Consider the following 15,476-nt stretch of genomic DNA (forward strand, 5'->3'; position numbering starts at 1 on the left):
CCTCATAAAAATTGCTGCATTGCTTTGATTAGAAAGGGAAGATATTCTAAAGAACCTTATGTTTTGGTCCTGGTTGTCTGTTTCTTGAAGGACTCCATGGGAGGGACTTGTCCTTTCCAAAATGAAAAGATGAGCCAGTGTCAAGAGTCCAAGAATGGGACTTCCCCAGTGGCTCAGTGGTTAAGAATCCTCCTGCCAGTGCAGGGGACATGAGTTTGATCCCTGGTCCGGGAAGATCCCACATGCCACACAGTAACAAAGCCCGTGCACCACAACTACCAAGCCTGCGCTCGAGAGCCCGCAAGCCACAACTACTGAGTCTGTGTACCACAACTACTGAAGCCCGAGGTGCCTAGAGCCTGTGCTCCGCAACAAGAGAAGCCACTGCAATGAGAAGCCCACGCACTGCAACGAAGAGTAGCCCCCGCTCACCGCAACTAGAGAAAGCCCGCACGCAGAAATGGAGACCCAACACAGCCAAAAATTTAAAAATAAATAAAAAGTTTTAAATAAATAAAGAGTCCAGGAATGACCAGATATATGTTCTTCAAAATTCCTTGCCTGCTGTGTCACTAGGAAGAGGAAAAATCATTATAAACTAAATGCCTTCCACCCCTACTTGAAGGTCTGGAATTTGAGTGGTGGAATCTGGAACACAGATAGAGACAGAGATAGAAATATGATACAGATATAGATATATTCTTGGAAGTCCATTAATCCTTAGAGAAAATAATAGCTAAATTTTATTCAGTACTGTTCTAAGCTCTACATGCATTTTAACTCATTTAGTCCTTAATAATCCTATAAAGAAGGTAGTGTTATTATAATCCCATTCTACAGATGCAGAACCTGAAAATCCCAGAGGTGAAGTAGTCTTGCTCAAGGCCAAGCACTAAGAGTGTCTGGCTCCAGGACACACTCTTAACCATTACAATACACCTTACAGTGTAATTTACAGCAGGTGGGGAGCAGAAGCACAGAAGAGATAAATGCCTCAATCTTTCTCTTTGGAAAGAAACCATAAAATATTCATGTATGTTTTAAGAGGCACTGAACCGAAGTGGTTAAATGTACAGCTCTGAAGTCAGGCTGCAGGGTTCAGTCCATGCACTGCCACTTGCTACTTCAGTGATCTTGGGCATATTATTTATAGGGTGGACTAAGAATGCCACCTGCTATATCAGCAAACAAAGGATGTTGTGGCCATCAAGCCATCAGCCACTGTAGCTGCCCCTGATGGTAATGCCCTGAGGGAACTCAGGATGGGAAAGAAGAGGATCTTGGCCCTAGACAGTTGAGGTGCCTATCAAAGGAATGATTTCAGTGAGCCCAGACTCTTGCATCTTCCCATACACAGAAAAGCACTAAATTCATTAACTTGAGATGTCAGGTTTTCTTTAATTAACAGTAATCTTTTGATGTTCCAACTACCTGGTTTTTGTTGTAAAAACCACCCCTATATATCCCGGCTTCTCGCTTCACTCTTCGGAGCAGTCCCTCAGAGCTATCTGAGACGCTGCTCCCAGGCTAACATCCTGAGAAAGTCCTCCCAATAAAACATAATTCTCAACTTTTATGTTGTGTATTTTCTTTTTAGTTGACAATAGCTTTTGAGTTTTGTGTTTTTGGGTAGGGATTAAATGTTAAAACATGCAAAACACGTAAACAGCACCTGGCACTCAAAGTACTAAATAAATGTTGGGTAATATTACTTTTCAATCAAAACCCTCTTCAAGCTGAATGTTATGAATGGTCTCCAGATAGAAGATAATTATCCAGGATTTAATACCCTTTCATGTTAGGTCAAAAGGGTCATAGACTTTGAGATCCCTTGAAAGGCAAAAGCATAATAATGAAAGGAAGACAGACACCTTGCCTAGAAAACCAACTAACTCACTCTGAGAAATACAGAATGTACATGAGTTATCTACACTACCCTAACATGGTGAAGGAAATCCTTTCTAAACATTTTCTTTTCTTCTCCTTTAGGGACAGTTTTAATCCAGGAACCACTCAGATGACCCAGAAAGACATCCTCTACCGACTACCATCTTCAAAATCAAAGTGCATTATTACCAATGATGTTTTAGCTCCAGCAGTAGATGGTGTTGCATCTAAATGTGAAAATCTGCACTCCAAGATAATTGTGTCTCAGAGCCCCAGAGAGGGATGGGAGAACCTCAAGGAGATGATTAAGTGAGTAGCCATAATTGTTGTAGAACAGCTTCCCAAGAAGAAACGCAACATTGATAAGACAGTCAATCCATGACTGACCAGAAAAATGAAAATTAAAACGATAGACAAAAATTTAATTAAATTCTTGGACTCTTGACAAAGGGAACAACTGGTGATTATTCCTGCACTTATAGTGCAAAGCTCTGAGGCAATAAGGAGCTGGCAGTGTTTTTCATAGGTTGGGATCTCAAGGAAGCACACCCTAAGACAGAGATTAGTTGTGTAAGAAGTTTGCTGAGGAGTTATCTTGCATTAAACACCTGTGAAAGAAAGGGAAAGATGTGGGATTGTACTTCCAAAAAAGCCCTCAGCCAGCCTACTGAGATCTGTGGAGTTTGGATAGCCCTTCAAAGCTCTGCCCAGCTAAAGCAAGAGGTCCTATGCTGATCAGTAACTAGGTATGGGCTGTCCTTAGGAGGCATGACCTTGAGCAAGGCAGCTGTCTTCAGTCAAGGTAGTATCTAAAGAAGGATCCTAGCTCCTGGAGGGAGTATGTTTTAAATCCTGAAGCAGGATCTAGGAGGTGCATCACAGCATCAACCACAGAGCTGTTATCTCCCAGGGAAATTGATCACAGTCAATCCTTCTTTGTAGGCTGCATCATTCCCTTGATGACAGTAACATTTCTATCAGTTATAGTATGAAGAATATTTAATGGATGCAATTACAAAACTGAATTATACTGACGTTCAAGCCCTGCTCTGGGGTGCTTCCTGGGGTCACTTGGAAATCTCGCCAAGTATTGGTTATATTTTAGCTTTAGGGTGGCAGCAAATTCCCTTTCTGGAATGAGCTTCCTACCTTTACTCAGTGATTTTGGAGCATGCTGGCAACTATGGACTTGTTCCTACCTCTTCTAAAATAGTTAACATTTATTGAGTTATCAAAGGCCAAATTCTGTTCTAATAAAAATGTTATAATTGCACAATAGCTAACATTTATATGGCACTGATTATGTGCCAAAAACGAATCCAAGCACTTCAGATATATTAACTCATTTAAATATCACAACAACCTAGGGAGTAGGAACTATAATTATACAGATGAATAAGGTCAAATGCTAGGCTCTGGCAGAACTGGGTTTCAAACTTAGGCAGTCTGGTTTCTGAGCCCACATACCTAACTGCTATGTACAATGCTTCTGAGGGACTGGTACACTAAACCTGCCTTAGGTTTCAAGAGTAACCATATCTATGATAGAAGGATAGGTACACAGCTATAGTACTAACTTTTTTTAAAGAAAAAAATTATGGAATTATAGCCTAAACATTTGGTTTATCTTTGTTAGGATTTAAAAATAGCTTTTCTATATTTCTCATGGCTGGATATTTCTGATTCATTCATTCTCAGCTCAATATTCCCAAATAAAATTCTGTATGCTTCTTAGACACTCAAATGTGCAGAGTTTACCTCCTCTCAGCTGCCCTGATGTATGACATGTATCAAAGCCCAATTATCCTTTGGAACCAAAATTTTTTTTCTCTTTAACTGAGGCCCTTCCTTCCCTAGGTGGATACTTAGATCCTCTTCAGTCTTATTGTTTACTATATTCAGAACTATGTAGACTCTTTTTTGAGAAACAGAAAAACCATCCTTTTGAGGGGTCAGCAAATGTTTTTTATAAAAGGGATGGATAGTAAATATACAGGCTTTGCAGGCCATGCAGTCTCTTATCATACCTACTCACCCTTGCTGTCATAGTGTAGAAAGCAGTCACAGACAATATGTAAAAGAATGGACATGGTTGTGTTCCAATAAAACGTTATCTGCAAAAACAGAAGGCAGGCCATATTTGGCCTGTGGGCTATAGCTTGATTATCCCTGCCTTATACCATTAGCCATGACTTCTATTAACATACCCATTTTTTTTAAAATCACATTTTTCTTCACATATCCATGATTATAAGATTATAGAATCCTCTTTCTGTTGGAGGTATGATAAAATTCTTGAGTTTTTAAACTGCTTCAACTCTTCCTTATACAGTACAAAGCTATGAAGTCAACTTGTTATAAATGGGCTATTGACAACAAAGTTTAGTTTGCTTCTGGAAAGCACCTTAAAAGATGCAGAGAGAGATGGCTTATTTTTTTTTTTAATATTTATTTATTTGGTCATGCTGGGTCTTAGTTGCAGTGTGCTCCTTAGTTGTGGCATGTGAACTCTTAGTTGCAGCATGGATGTGGCATCTAGTTCCCTGACCAGGGATGAACCTGGGCCTCCTGCACTGGGAGCACAGGGTCTTAACCACTGTGTAACCAGGGAGGTCCTGAGAGAGATGGCTTTTACCTTGGAGTTCACCCTAAGTCACTGGGACCTGATCAATGAGATGAAGAGGTCTGAGTAAATCCTTCTCTGTGGTAACAGTCTGTGACGCTGTGTTTGGGACCTCCCTGGTGGTCCAGTGGTTAAGACTCTGCGCTTCTACTGCAGGGGGCATGGGTTCGATCCCTGGTCGGGGAACCAAGATCCCTCATGCTGTGTGGTGCAGCCAAGAAAAAATCAAAACTAAAACAAAAAATATGATGCTGTGTTTAATGTGCAGAATCATTGTAATTCTTTCTTCATAGACATGCCAGTGACAACAACACCTGTGTGAAGACAAAACACAATGAGACGATGGCCATTTTCTTCACCAGCGGAACAAGCGGATCTCCTAAAATGACCGGACACACCCACAGCAGTTTTGGTTTAGGATTATCTATAAACGGAAGGTACTCTCACAGGACTGTAGCTTGAAGTGTCAGTGCTACAAAGGTGATGATTCCTTTATTGGTATCTTAAATTTCTTTTCATATATATATATATATATATATATATATATATATAAAGTCTATTCTTTGTTTACCCAGGTTCTGGCTGGATTTGACCCCTTCGGATGTCATGTGGAATACCTCAGACACAGGCTGGGCAAAATCTGCATGGAGTAGTGTTTATTCTCCACGGATCCAGGGAGCATGTGTACTTGCACGTTATTTGCCACGGTTTGAGCCAACTTCCATCTTACAAGTAAGGCAGAGCAAAAGAGGCCAACATTTAGAAATGCATTAGTACTGTCACTGACAGGACTGGTGAATAAAGTAACTTGCGGAAATCAGAGTAGACAACATGATTTAAAGTATTTCATGTCTGTAAAATCAATAAGCCTGAAAGGATATACAAAGCAAAGGTGTGAGCGAGTTTATGTTAGAATAAACAATGTTTTAAGTTGTGCTGTATCTACCACAGACATTTAGGCACTTACTAAAAATTGTGGTAAGACCACTTCTTCTAAATTGCAGACACTTCGCAAGTTTCCCATCACAGTCTTCTGTTCAGCACCAATTGCAGATAGAATACTTGTGCAGAATGATAAGACCAGATAAGAAAGGTTGGTGAATGGGCACTTAGTGGGAGGAGGGGAGAGGAAGAAGAAGAAATATTATAAAATATTTTTATTTTATAAAATAAAAGATCTCTCTGCCTAAAAACATAGCTCCAGGCCAGTAGGTATGGGGTTTAGCAATCTCTTCTCCCCTTCCTTCTTGCTTACATTCTGTAAATGATAATTACTATATCCAGGGTGGTTTCCCTCAAGCAAGGAGAGGAAAGGGAGGGTTCAGCCCAGTGGTTATGGATAAGAAGGTGTTTATCCTTTGTATGATGACTGCTACCTGAGCTGAGAAAATATATGTCACCCCTATTTAAAACCCTATTCCAGCAAACAGGAAAGATGAATGTCCTTTATTACTGATTCCATTTGAAAGTGTGGATTGATCACTACTTTTAATTGACTTTATTTGATTTTTGAACAGGAAACAATTCACATGACATAAAATTCAATAGGTATATAAGAATATATTAGTGAAAGTCTTCCTCCATACCTTGTCCTCAGTCTCAGTTCTCCCTCTCCCTGAGATCTATGCATGCACAAGCCAATATGCATATGTTCTCCCCCTCTCTTTTATAATGGGAACATGATATGCACACAATTCTGACCTTCCTTTCTTCACCTACAATACATCCTGGAACTGTGCTGTCCAATTTGGTAACCACTAGCCACATGTAGGTATTTAAATTTTAATTAAATTAAAAATTCAGTTCCAGACTATAGCTAATAATACTGTACAGTAAGTCCCCCACATACACGAATGAATTCCGTTCCAAGAGCACATTCGTAAGTCCAATTTGTTTCTAAGTCCAATGAAGTTAGCCTAGGTACCCAACTAACACAATTGGCTATATAGCACTGTACTGTAATATGTTTATAATACTTTTCACACAAATAATATATAAAAAACAAACACAAAAAATACAGAAAACATTTTAAATCTTACAGTACAGTACCTTGAAAAGTACAGTAGTACCAGCTACATCACCACTGCTTTTACGCTTGCTTCCAGACATCCTGAGCTTGAAATAAAGATACTGTACTACTGTCCTCTATACAGTACTGCACAGTAAAGTACACAAAAGCACAACCACTTGTAGAGGATGGCGCACGTGACAATGTATGCCAGACACATGAGCTAACTTATGTGACTGGACATGCAAACACACATTCACATCTTTGAAAGTTTGCAGTTTGAAGGTTCGTATGCAGGGGACTTACTGTGTTGCATATTTGAAGTTGCTAAGGGAGTAGATATTAAAAGTTCTCATCACAAGAAAAAACAGTCTTGTAAATACGTAGGGTAAGAGATGTTAACTAGACTTGCGCTGATCAGTTCACTATATACAAACATCAAATCATTAACGTTGTAAACCTAAAACTAATACAACATTATAAGTCAATTATACCTCAATGAAAAAAACTCAGGGCCTCAGTTGCACTAGTCATGCTTCAAGTGCTCAACAGCCACACAGAGCTAGAGGATACAATAGTGGACAGCTCAGCATAGAAATTTCTATCATAACAAAAAGTGCTATGGAACAGTACAGTCCAGGAGCTTCTTCTTTTTTCTTAACAACTGTAGAGTGTTCTATTGTATAAATACTCCACAATTTAACCAGACAATTGGTAAACCTTTCATCACTGATTTAACATATTATGTGGTACCTTCCCTAGGGATGGCATGGCTTTTCTCTGCAACAAATCACGCCCCCGCCCCAAATAAAAGGGAGAAAAAGAAAAAAAAAAAAAACTGGTGTTTCGGGAGTCCATTTATGGTAGAATGTTTTGTTTATTTTGTATTGGAGAAGGGAGTTGGGGGAAAAACGAAAACACTTTGTATGAAATTTCACTAGAAATAACCCTAATTTCCATTTTTTCTCCATTTTCCTCCTAAATTTAACTCGTTATCTGTCTTCTGAGAAACTATAAGTTCAAAAGCTTAAAGCACTGTGTAAGTGCTGGGGAGTCAGTCAACTCTGAAGTGACTGAACAATGGAGAAACAGGACAGGTCTGGCTATCCACGAAGGATATGGACAGACTGAAACGGTATACAGACTTCACTGAAAAGACAGGGCTGGACTCAATTCAGTCAGATGAATAAAAAACCAAAGTGTTTATTATATCTTTGTGGTTGAGGGATAGGGAGGGAGTGGCGTGATTAGAAGAACAGTTTAAAAAAAAAAAAACTTGAGGGAAGATAGTTGCAAAAAAGCTCTGTAACAGATACAGTTTAAATAGCCATTCATTGAGGAAAGCCACTATATAATTGATCAGGACCAGGGCATTAAAAATTTTTTTAATTAAAAAATACTAGATCTACAAAAAGATCTCCCCTTACGTAATGAGGAAATTTCTTAGGGCTACTTTAAAAATAGAAAATGCTGAGCTCCTTGTTACTTGAAATATTAAGTTTGCTGGAAAACTCCTTGATAAGCACACTCTAAAAAGGTTTATCTAAAGGGCTCGTAGAAATAAGAAGAAATTCTAGAGGAAATGAATGACATAATAACAAAAGTGGTTATTATGTAGGAAAGGGAGGGATAAAATGGAGCAGATAAGGGAAAGGCTAAAGAAATTTTTCAGTGTGTCTTTTTATAATGCTTCAATTTATGAACCATGAGAAAGTAGTACCTGGTCAAAAATTAGAATACCAAAAATAAAAGAAAAACAAAAATTGACGTATTAAATAGAAACAGCATAACAAGTATCATGCGAATATGAGTACAAATGTTTTCATAAATGTGGATATTTTAGCAATTATAAATTTACTTAGTGTTATAACTTTATTATATTTGTCTAGTGTCTATCTCTATACTTCATGAGAGCATAGAATTTGTTTTATTTTGAGCCTGATTCACAGTAAGTTCTGAATAAATATTTGTTGAATGAATGCATGGTGGATGAATGAATAAATTTAAGTTATTTGCCATGTTACTTTACTCTTTCTTCTTCTTAACTAGGTACTAATCTGTGGAAATTTTAAGGGAATGAAAATTAAGCCTGGCTCAATGGGAAGCCTTCTCCTGCTTTTGATGTTAAGGTTTGTACATCCCTTCCCAGGAAAATATTTAACAACCCAATCTGTTTACCACCTACCCCGCTTCTACTCCCTTACATTCCTAGTTTTGGTGATGATCATGTTACTTCTATGATATCTTAACTTCCATATAAAGATGGAAATGGGTTAGAAATGTTAGTTTGTCTCTTTTTTCTCTCAAAAGCAGTTCTTATGCCAAATAGTTCTAAGCATTTTATAAATATTATTTTCCAGAAGGAACCTATGAGAGACATGGTAATATTAGAACCGTTTTACAGATGATGCCCAGAGATGTTAAAAGACTCATCCAAGGTCACACAGCTAGTAGCTGCTAGTGCTGAGATTCAATCCCAAAGAATCTGGTTCCAGTATCCATACTCTTAACTGTGACACCACACTGTCCCTTCTGGTTAGGGAGCTCCAGACCTCCTAAAAGGGTCAAGTAGGTCAAAAGAGGCTACAGTTTACAATGGTTGCAGCGTTCTCTCTCTCTTCCTAAGCCTGCCTGGCCAGTTCCTGGCTGTCATGTAACCACTGCCATTTTCATCACTTGATCCCTAGGGGGCATCTTATTATCCCATCAGCACATTTTGTACAGGGTTAGACTTGTTCTCGGATCAACCCAGCCAAAGCTAAGTATAGCCAAAGGAACTTACACTAATACCTAAAAGAAAACAATAGCAACAAAAACACAATATGGATGAGTTTACAGAGACCTCAGAATCAATCTTAACTGAGGGTTAGTCATAGATGAGACCAATGTTTCCCAAGTTTATCTGATCATAAAGAATTACATGGGTACTTGTCAAAAATACAAATTCTCAGGCTCCTTCTCTAGAGAGCCTGATTCAATAAATTTAGGGTGGGATGCTGAACTCTGTGTTTTAATAACACCTCAGGTAATTCTTATAATCAGGTAAGTTTGAGAAAGTTTAGATGAGATTGGTTGCTGATGTCACTATTTATGGAATAAACCAGATGCTGGTTCCTTTCCCTCACTTTCACTTTGCTATGGAACCTTGTCTAAAGGTAGGATTGCCTGATGGTTTTGGTCTGGCTCTGCTATTCACTAGCTGAGTATCTTTGGTTAAGCTGTTAAAGTCTGTTTCTTTATTTGTAAAACAGGGACCAGGGTGAACAACTTGTCCCAGTTTGCCTGGGACTTATTTAGTTTTAGCCCTGAAAGCAGCACATCCTGAGGATACACCCCCTGCCTTAGTCACGGGCAAATCAAGATGGTTGGTAACCCTAATAATAACAGAACTGATTTCATAGGTTTCTAGTGAGGATTAATGAGGTAATATTTCTAAAGAGTATAGCAAAGCGCTTGGCACATAATAAAGGTCCAAAAGATAGGCACTGTTATTCACCTCTCCCTGGAATTCCTTTCCTCTGAAAAACTTTTCTAAGAAGAGATGGTAGAGCAGCATTGGTTACATTCTGTAAAAAGACGTAACAATAGTTCATTGGTTAATAGGCTGCCTTAGGTCAGAGAAAGAAATACTGATAATTAAGCATTATCATATATGCATTACGAGTAATCAAAAATTGGCATTTCACATAGATGTTTTCTCTTGATGACAATTCCCAACATGCATGGCTATCAGAGTCTCACGGGCATAGCTATACTCACAGCCATCCCAACTGCAGTGTACCACCAGTTCCCCACTCATTTAAGCCCAGTGATTTATTGGAGTAACTATCTTTGAATGCAAAAATCGTGTGGCCAAGAGGATTGGCCCCATGAGCCATGCATGGCCCCATGTATCCCCCATGAGCATCTCCACTTCCACTTATTTATCCAGATTTCTTTTTTTTGTGGTAAAAGACAGATAACTTAAAGTTTACCATTTTTACCATTTATAAGTACACAATTCAGTGGTATTAAATAATACCACATTAAATAATGTGCAGGTGTCACCACTATCCATCTCCATAATTCTTTTCATATTGTAAAACTGAAACTCTATATCCATTGAACAATGACTCCTTAATTCCTCTTCCCACCTGCCCCTCACAATCACCATTCTACTTTCTGCCTCTATGATTTTGACTACTCTTTAAGTACTATGTATAAGTGGAATCATACAGTATTTGTCTTTTTGTAAATGGCTTATTACATTTAGCATAATGTCCACAAAGTTCATCAATGTTGTAGCATGTGTCAGAATTTCCTTTCTTTTAAGGTTGAATATTCCATTGTATATATATATATATATATATATATATATATATATATATATATACACACACACACCCCCCACATTTTGCTTGTTCATTCATCTGTTGATGAGTGCTTGGGTTGCTTCCATATTTTAGCTATTGTGAATAATGCTGTGATGAACATGAACATACAAATATCTCTTTGAGACCCTGCTTTTGAGTCTTTTGAGTACATACTCAGAAGTGGAGTTGCTGGATTATATGGTAATTTTATTTTATTTTATTTTTAATTTTTATTGGAGTACAGTTGATTTACGACGTCATGTTACTTTCAGGTGTACAGCAAAGTGAATCATTTATACATATAGTAATTTTAAGTTTCTGAGAAACTGCCATACTGTTTTCCACATTTTACATTCCCACCAATAGTGCACAAGGGTTCTAATTCCTCCACATCTTTGCCAACACTTGTTATTTTGGTTTTTTGATAGTAGCCATACTAATAGGTGTGAGATGGCATCTCATTGTAGTTTTGCTTTGCATTTCCCTCATGCAGCCACCTTCATTTTTAACTCTTTCCCATGGGCTTTTATTATTGGGCCCCTCCCTACCTAGCTAAGAGCATCTTTAGTGACATTCTGACATTCGGGGATGTACTCTATCCAGCTGGATATCAGATTTTTGCAACTTCAAAGATCAAAGCTCATAATTTTCATGTTTAAACGTTCTAGGACCCCCTTGAACAATGAGGAATTAGATTCTCCCCAGAGATAGAATATTTTATCTATTTTCCCATCTATTAAATAGTAGTCTGTGTTAAGTAATTGGAACTCTTAACATATCTCTTCTTGATACCTGAAACCAAATAATTCTTTAGATGACTGGGTGGGAATTTATACTTTTTATTTGCAAGAATTTAAAAATAAGTTCTTATCATTTAGAATGCCTTTCAAGTTTCTCGTTAGGGACATAAGCGCTTTTCCTTCTGGAAAGGGCCAGATAAATATCATACCCTTATTTTCCAACAAGCTACATCTCAGGTTTGAAGGGTGTGTATAAAAGCAGAGTAGAGTTTTCATATTTAGAAACAGCTAAAAGTAAGAGCAAAATCTGGTATATGAGATGAGCAATCAATCTGAGAAATGCTTATTTGGATTTTTAGAAAATGGATTGAACTCCCTGGAGAGATTCCACAGAGAAGTATAATGATGAAAAGCATAGGATCTAGAGTGTGATTGCTGAGATTTGAATTCCAGCTCAATCATGCACTGCGGCGCTACGTAAACTCTCTGCGCTGCAGTTTCCTCATATACAAAATGAGAATAATACTCCTAACCAGATATGGCTGTTGTGAGGACAAAAGAAGATAGTACATATAAAGTAGTTAGAGCATTAGCATTTATTTATTTAGGATGCTAGCTACTATTAGGTACCAGAGTACGAGAGGATAAGAGAGCAAGGCTTCGGATTACCCACCACTGTCTCAGCCAGAGAACATTCCCCTTTTCCTACTTACTCATATTGGGCTTCTGAAGTAAGATTTTGTTTGTTTCACAAAGTTTGAAAACCAGTAATGAAATATTTATTTGAAAGGAAAAGACAATTAAGATATATTGCTAAATGATAAAAGCAGGTTGCAAAACACTAATATTATAAAGTGATCCTATTTTTTTCTATGTCTATATCATCTCAAAGGATATTACCAAAATGTGATTATTGCTGGATGATAGAATTAAAGAAAAATTTTATTTTTCTTTCACATTTTGCTAACCTGCATTTTACAATATATTTTGCAGTAAGAATTTAAATAAATACATTTCTCTTAGGAATTTAAAGTATACTTAAAAATTTTCTGAAGTCTGCATTCTTAAATGGCAAAAACAAAACAAAACAAAACGTGCAAAGATTTCAGATGTGGCATTAAATAAAAATTCCCTTAAATAAATTATTCTGTTTCATTCTAGATTTTAGATGTAAATGGCCCAGCTAGACAAGGAGATATTGGCATTTGAGTTCTACCTAACCGACCATTTCGCCTTTTTACACATTATGTGGTAAGAGACTTATTAAATAACATCTCATTTTCTATTTATTTCTCAAAAGTGCTTGGTAACGATCTCTATTTGCCACAAAATACACCTAGGATAGGTATTCGGCCTTTTCTTGAGAGATTCATTGTCCTGAACGGTAATCCCTCAGACAGGGAACTGAAGAAATACTCAAGCGCTTATTAGAGCAGGGCACGCTGGTCCCCCCAGGCTAGATCACTGCTCCAAGCCCGTGAAGGTAAGAGGAAGGGGGCCCTAGAAAGAAGACAGCCCTCTTAATATCATTAATCCTCTCTGCTGTAAATCAGCACCCAATAATTTTCCTGAAATCTGATTAGTGGTTTCCCTTCATGCAAGGAGTGAGAGAGACAGAATGGTGCAGTGCGCTTAAGTAATTTTCTTTCTCCCAAGCTCCTTACTGTTTGCAAACAACTTTCATCTCTAATTACAGTATACAAATTACAGAAAAGTTTACATCAGTATAATCAAAGGCCCAGGTTCTAATTGTCAGTGGATTTTACATAATGTAAAAATACTTCCTTTTTCTTCCTGCTAAACTTACAGAATCAATTCTCTACTTTTGTGTAAAACGAAACCAAATACAAAACAAACACACAAAAAACCCCTCTCTGTTGACTCATTTGGTACTTTCTTTTAACGCTGAGTATTGACTTCTCTTTTTTCCTGCAAGTGTTTAGATATTAACCAATTAGCAAAAGACTTATTTAGCCTTCTCCTCTGAGCACCTGCAATATTTACTTTGTGACCAATCTAAGAAAATTCTCAGGATGGCAGCATGCCTAGTCTCTGTAATTACAGTTTACCTCTCTGATTATTGGGCTGGCTCAATGCTAGACTTTCATCCCTATTTCCCATGCTTGCTCCTCTTCATTCTAAGGATTCTCAAAAACACCAAACTTTTCTTTCTCCTTAAATATTTAAAAATCCAACTGAACAGAAGAGTCACATTCAAAATAATATTAATTATGAGTTTTATAGGATAATCCTAGAGAAACAGCTTCAACTCTATGAGGCAATTTCTATATCACTGGGGACGGGGCTATATGGATGAGGATGGACGTTTCTGGTTTGTTGCAAGAGTGGATGATATCATATTATCCTCTGGGTAATTTTCATCTGTGGATATGTTTGTGTTAACAGACTGTAGGTATTCTGGAGTTAACCTTTTGCTCACCTTTACAGAGTCCTGCCATATGTTTTGTTTCCCAGTTACTGAATTGGACCGTTTGAGATAGAAAGTGCCCTGACTGAGCATTCTGCACTTGCAGAGTTAGCTGTCGTCAGCAGTCCAGACCCCATCAGAGGAGAGGTAAGAGAACTGATTCGTCTCTATCTTATAGTTTGTTGGCAGTCTAACATACCTCTAAACAGTAGTTCATTGAAACAGAATTATCCAAATGATTCATTCACTATGTTACTAAATATGCAAGTCAGATAGAAATATGCTAATCAGAGAGAACTGCTACAGAATGAGACGGAAAATATATACTATAAAGAATTTGAATCCTTTCCATGGAGCGCTGGGGCAAAGATGGTGTGAATGCCGGCAACCCAGGCTCACACCAGGACAGGGCGCCAGAAGTCAGCTAGAAGGCTCATGTGTTTACCCAGAAGGTCTGGAAACCAACATGGACTTTGGTGTAGCTGAGGAGGATAGGCTGGCATCAGATATCAGGAGTGGGAACGAGGTCTGAGACAGGAACTAAGTAACCAGAAGTAGTCTGGCTCGGTCAGTAAGTAGAGGGTTCAGGAAATAAACTATGAATAAGACAGGAGTCCTCAAAGCTCACTTCTGTTGGGCTGATCACGTGGTAGTTTGGGTTTAAAGGTTCCATGCCACTCTTCAGGCCCCCTTTGCCAGGCAGGGCCTCCAATATTCCGGGTAATGAGAGTAGGGAACAGATTCAATGATTATTGAAGTTTGTCCCTTTTCTCTGAACTCCACTAGTAGGCTTTCATGAGTCTATATATATATATATATATATATATATATATATATATATATATAAAAATATGAATCACTTTGCTGTACACCTGAAACTAACACAACATTGTAAATCAACTACACTTCAATAAAAAAATTTTAAAAAAGAGAGAGAGAAGGATTCAAAGCTGTAATGTATAGCATGGTTCCATTTTTAAGTATAAATGTATTGGGAAAAAACAGGAATAATTTATACCACTTTACTGGTTTTCTCTGGAGAATAGAATTAAAAATGATTTTTAATTTCTTAAAATGAAAGCTTGTGAGGATTAAATAAGTTGACATAGGTATAGGCCTTATAACAACATCTGGAACATATTAAGTCATTAAAAATATTAGGTATTAGTTTCAGTAGTAGAAGTACAAGATTTTTTTTAACCTAAAATCCATAAGTGGGCTTCAAAGTTTTTCTGAAATTCTGTGCAAAAGAAATTACTACAACTAATACCTAATATTTTTAATGACTTAATATGTTCCAGATGTTGTTATAAGGCCTATACCTATGTCAACTTATTTAATCCTCACAAATTCCTTTTACAGAGAAGGAAACTGAGGCAGAGAGAGGTGTCCTAACTTGCCTGAGATTACACACAAAGTGTGACTTGAACCCAGGTTG

General features: G+C 37.7%; 1 protein-coding gene across 1 annotated transcript in view; it reads left to right on the forward strand.

The window, feature by feature from the left end:
- The window catches only part of ACSM3 (acyl-CoA synthetase medium chain family member 3), a 28,180-nt gene that overhangs the window by 9,998 nt on the left and 2,706 nt on the right, over positions 1-15,476 (forward strand). Inside the window, 11 exon segments of the mRNA XM_060031862.1 lie at positions 1,996-2,196; positions 4,804-4,947; positions 5,086-5,242; positions 5,515-5,603; positions 7,527-7,653; positions 8,568-8,613; positions 8,616-8,647; positions 12,772-12,861; positions 13,855-13,909; positions 13,912-13,981; positions 14,086-14,185. Coding sequence (XP_059887845.1) covers positions 1,996-2,196; positions 4,804-4,947; positions 5,086-5,242; positions 5,515-5,603; positions 7,527-7,653; positions 8,568-8,613; positions 8,616-8,647; positions 12,772-12,861; positions 13,855-13,909; positions 13,912-13,981; positions 14,086-14,185 — 1,111 coding nt within the window.

Source organism: Delphinus delphis, chromosome 15, assembly GCF_949987515.2.
Source record: "Delphinus delphis chromosome 15, mDelDel1.2, whole genome shotgun sequence".
Taxonomy (NCBI): Eukaryota; Metazoa; Chordata; class Mammalia; order Artiodactyla; family Delphinidae; genus Delphinus; species Delphinus delphis.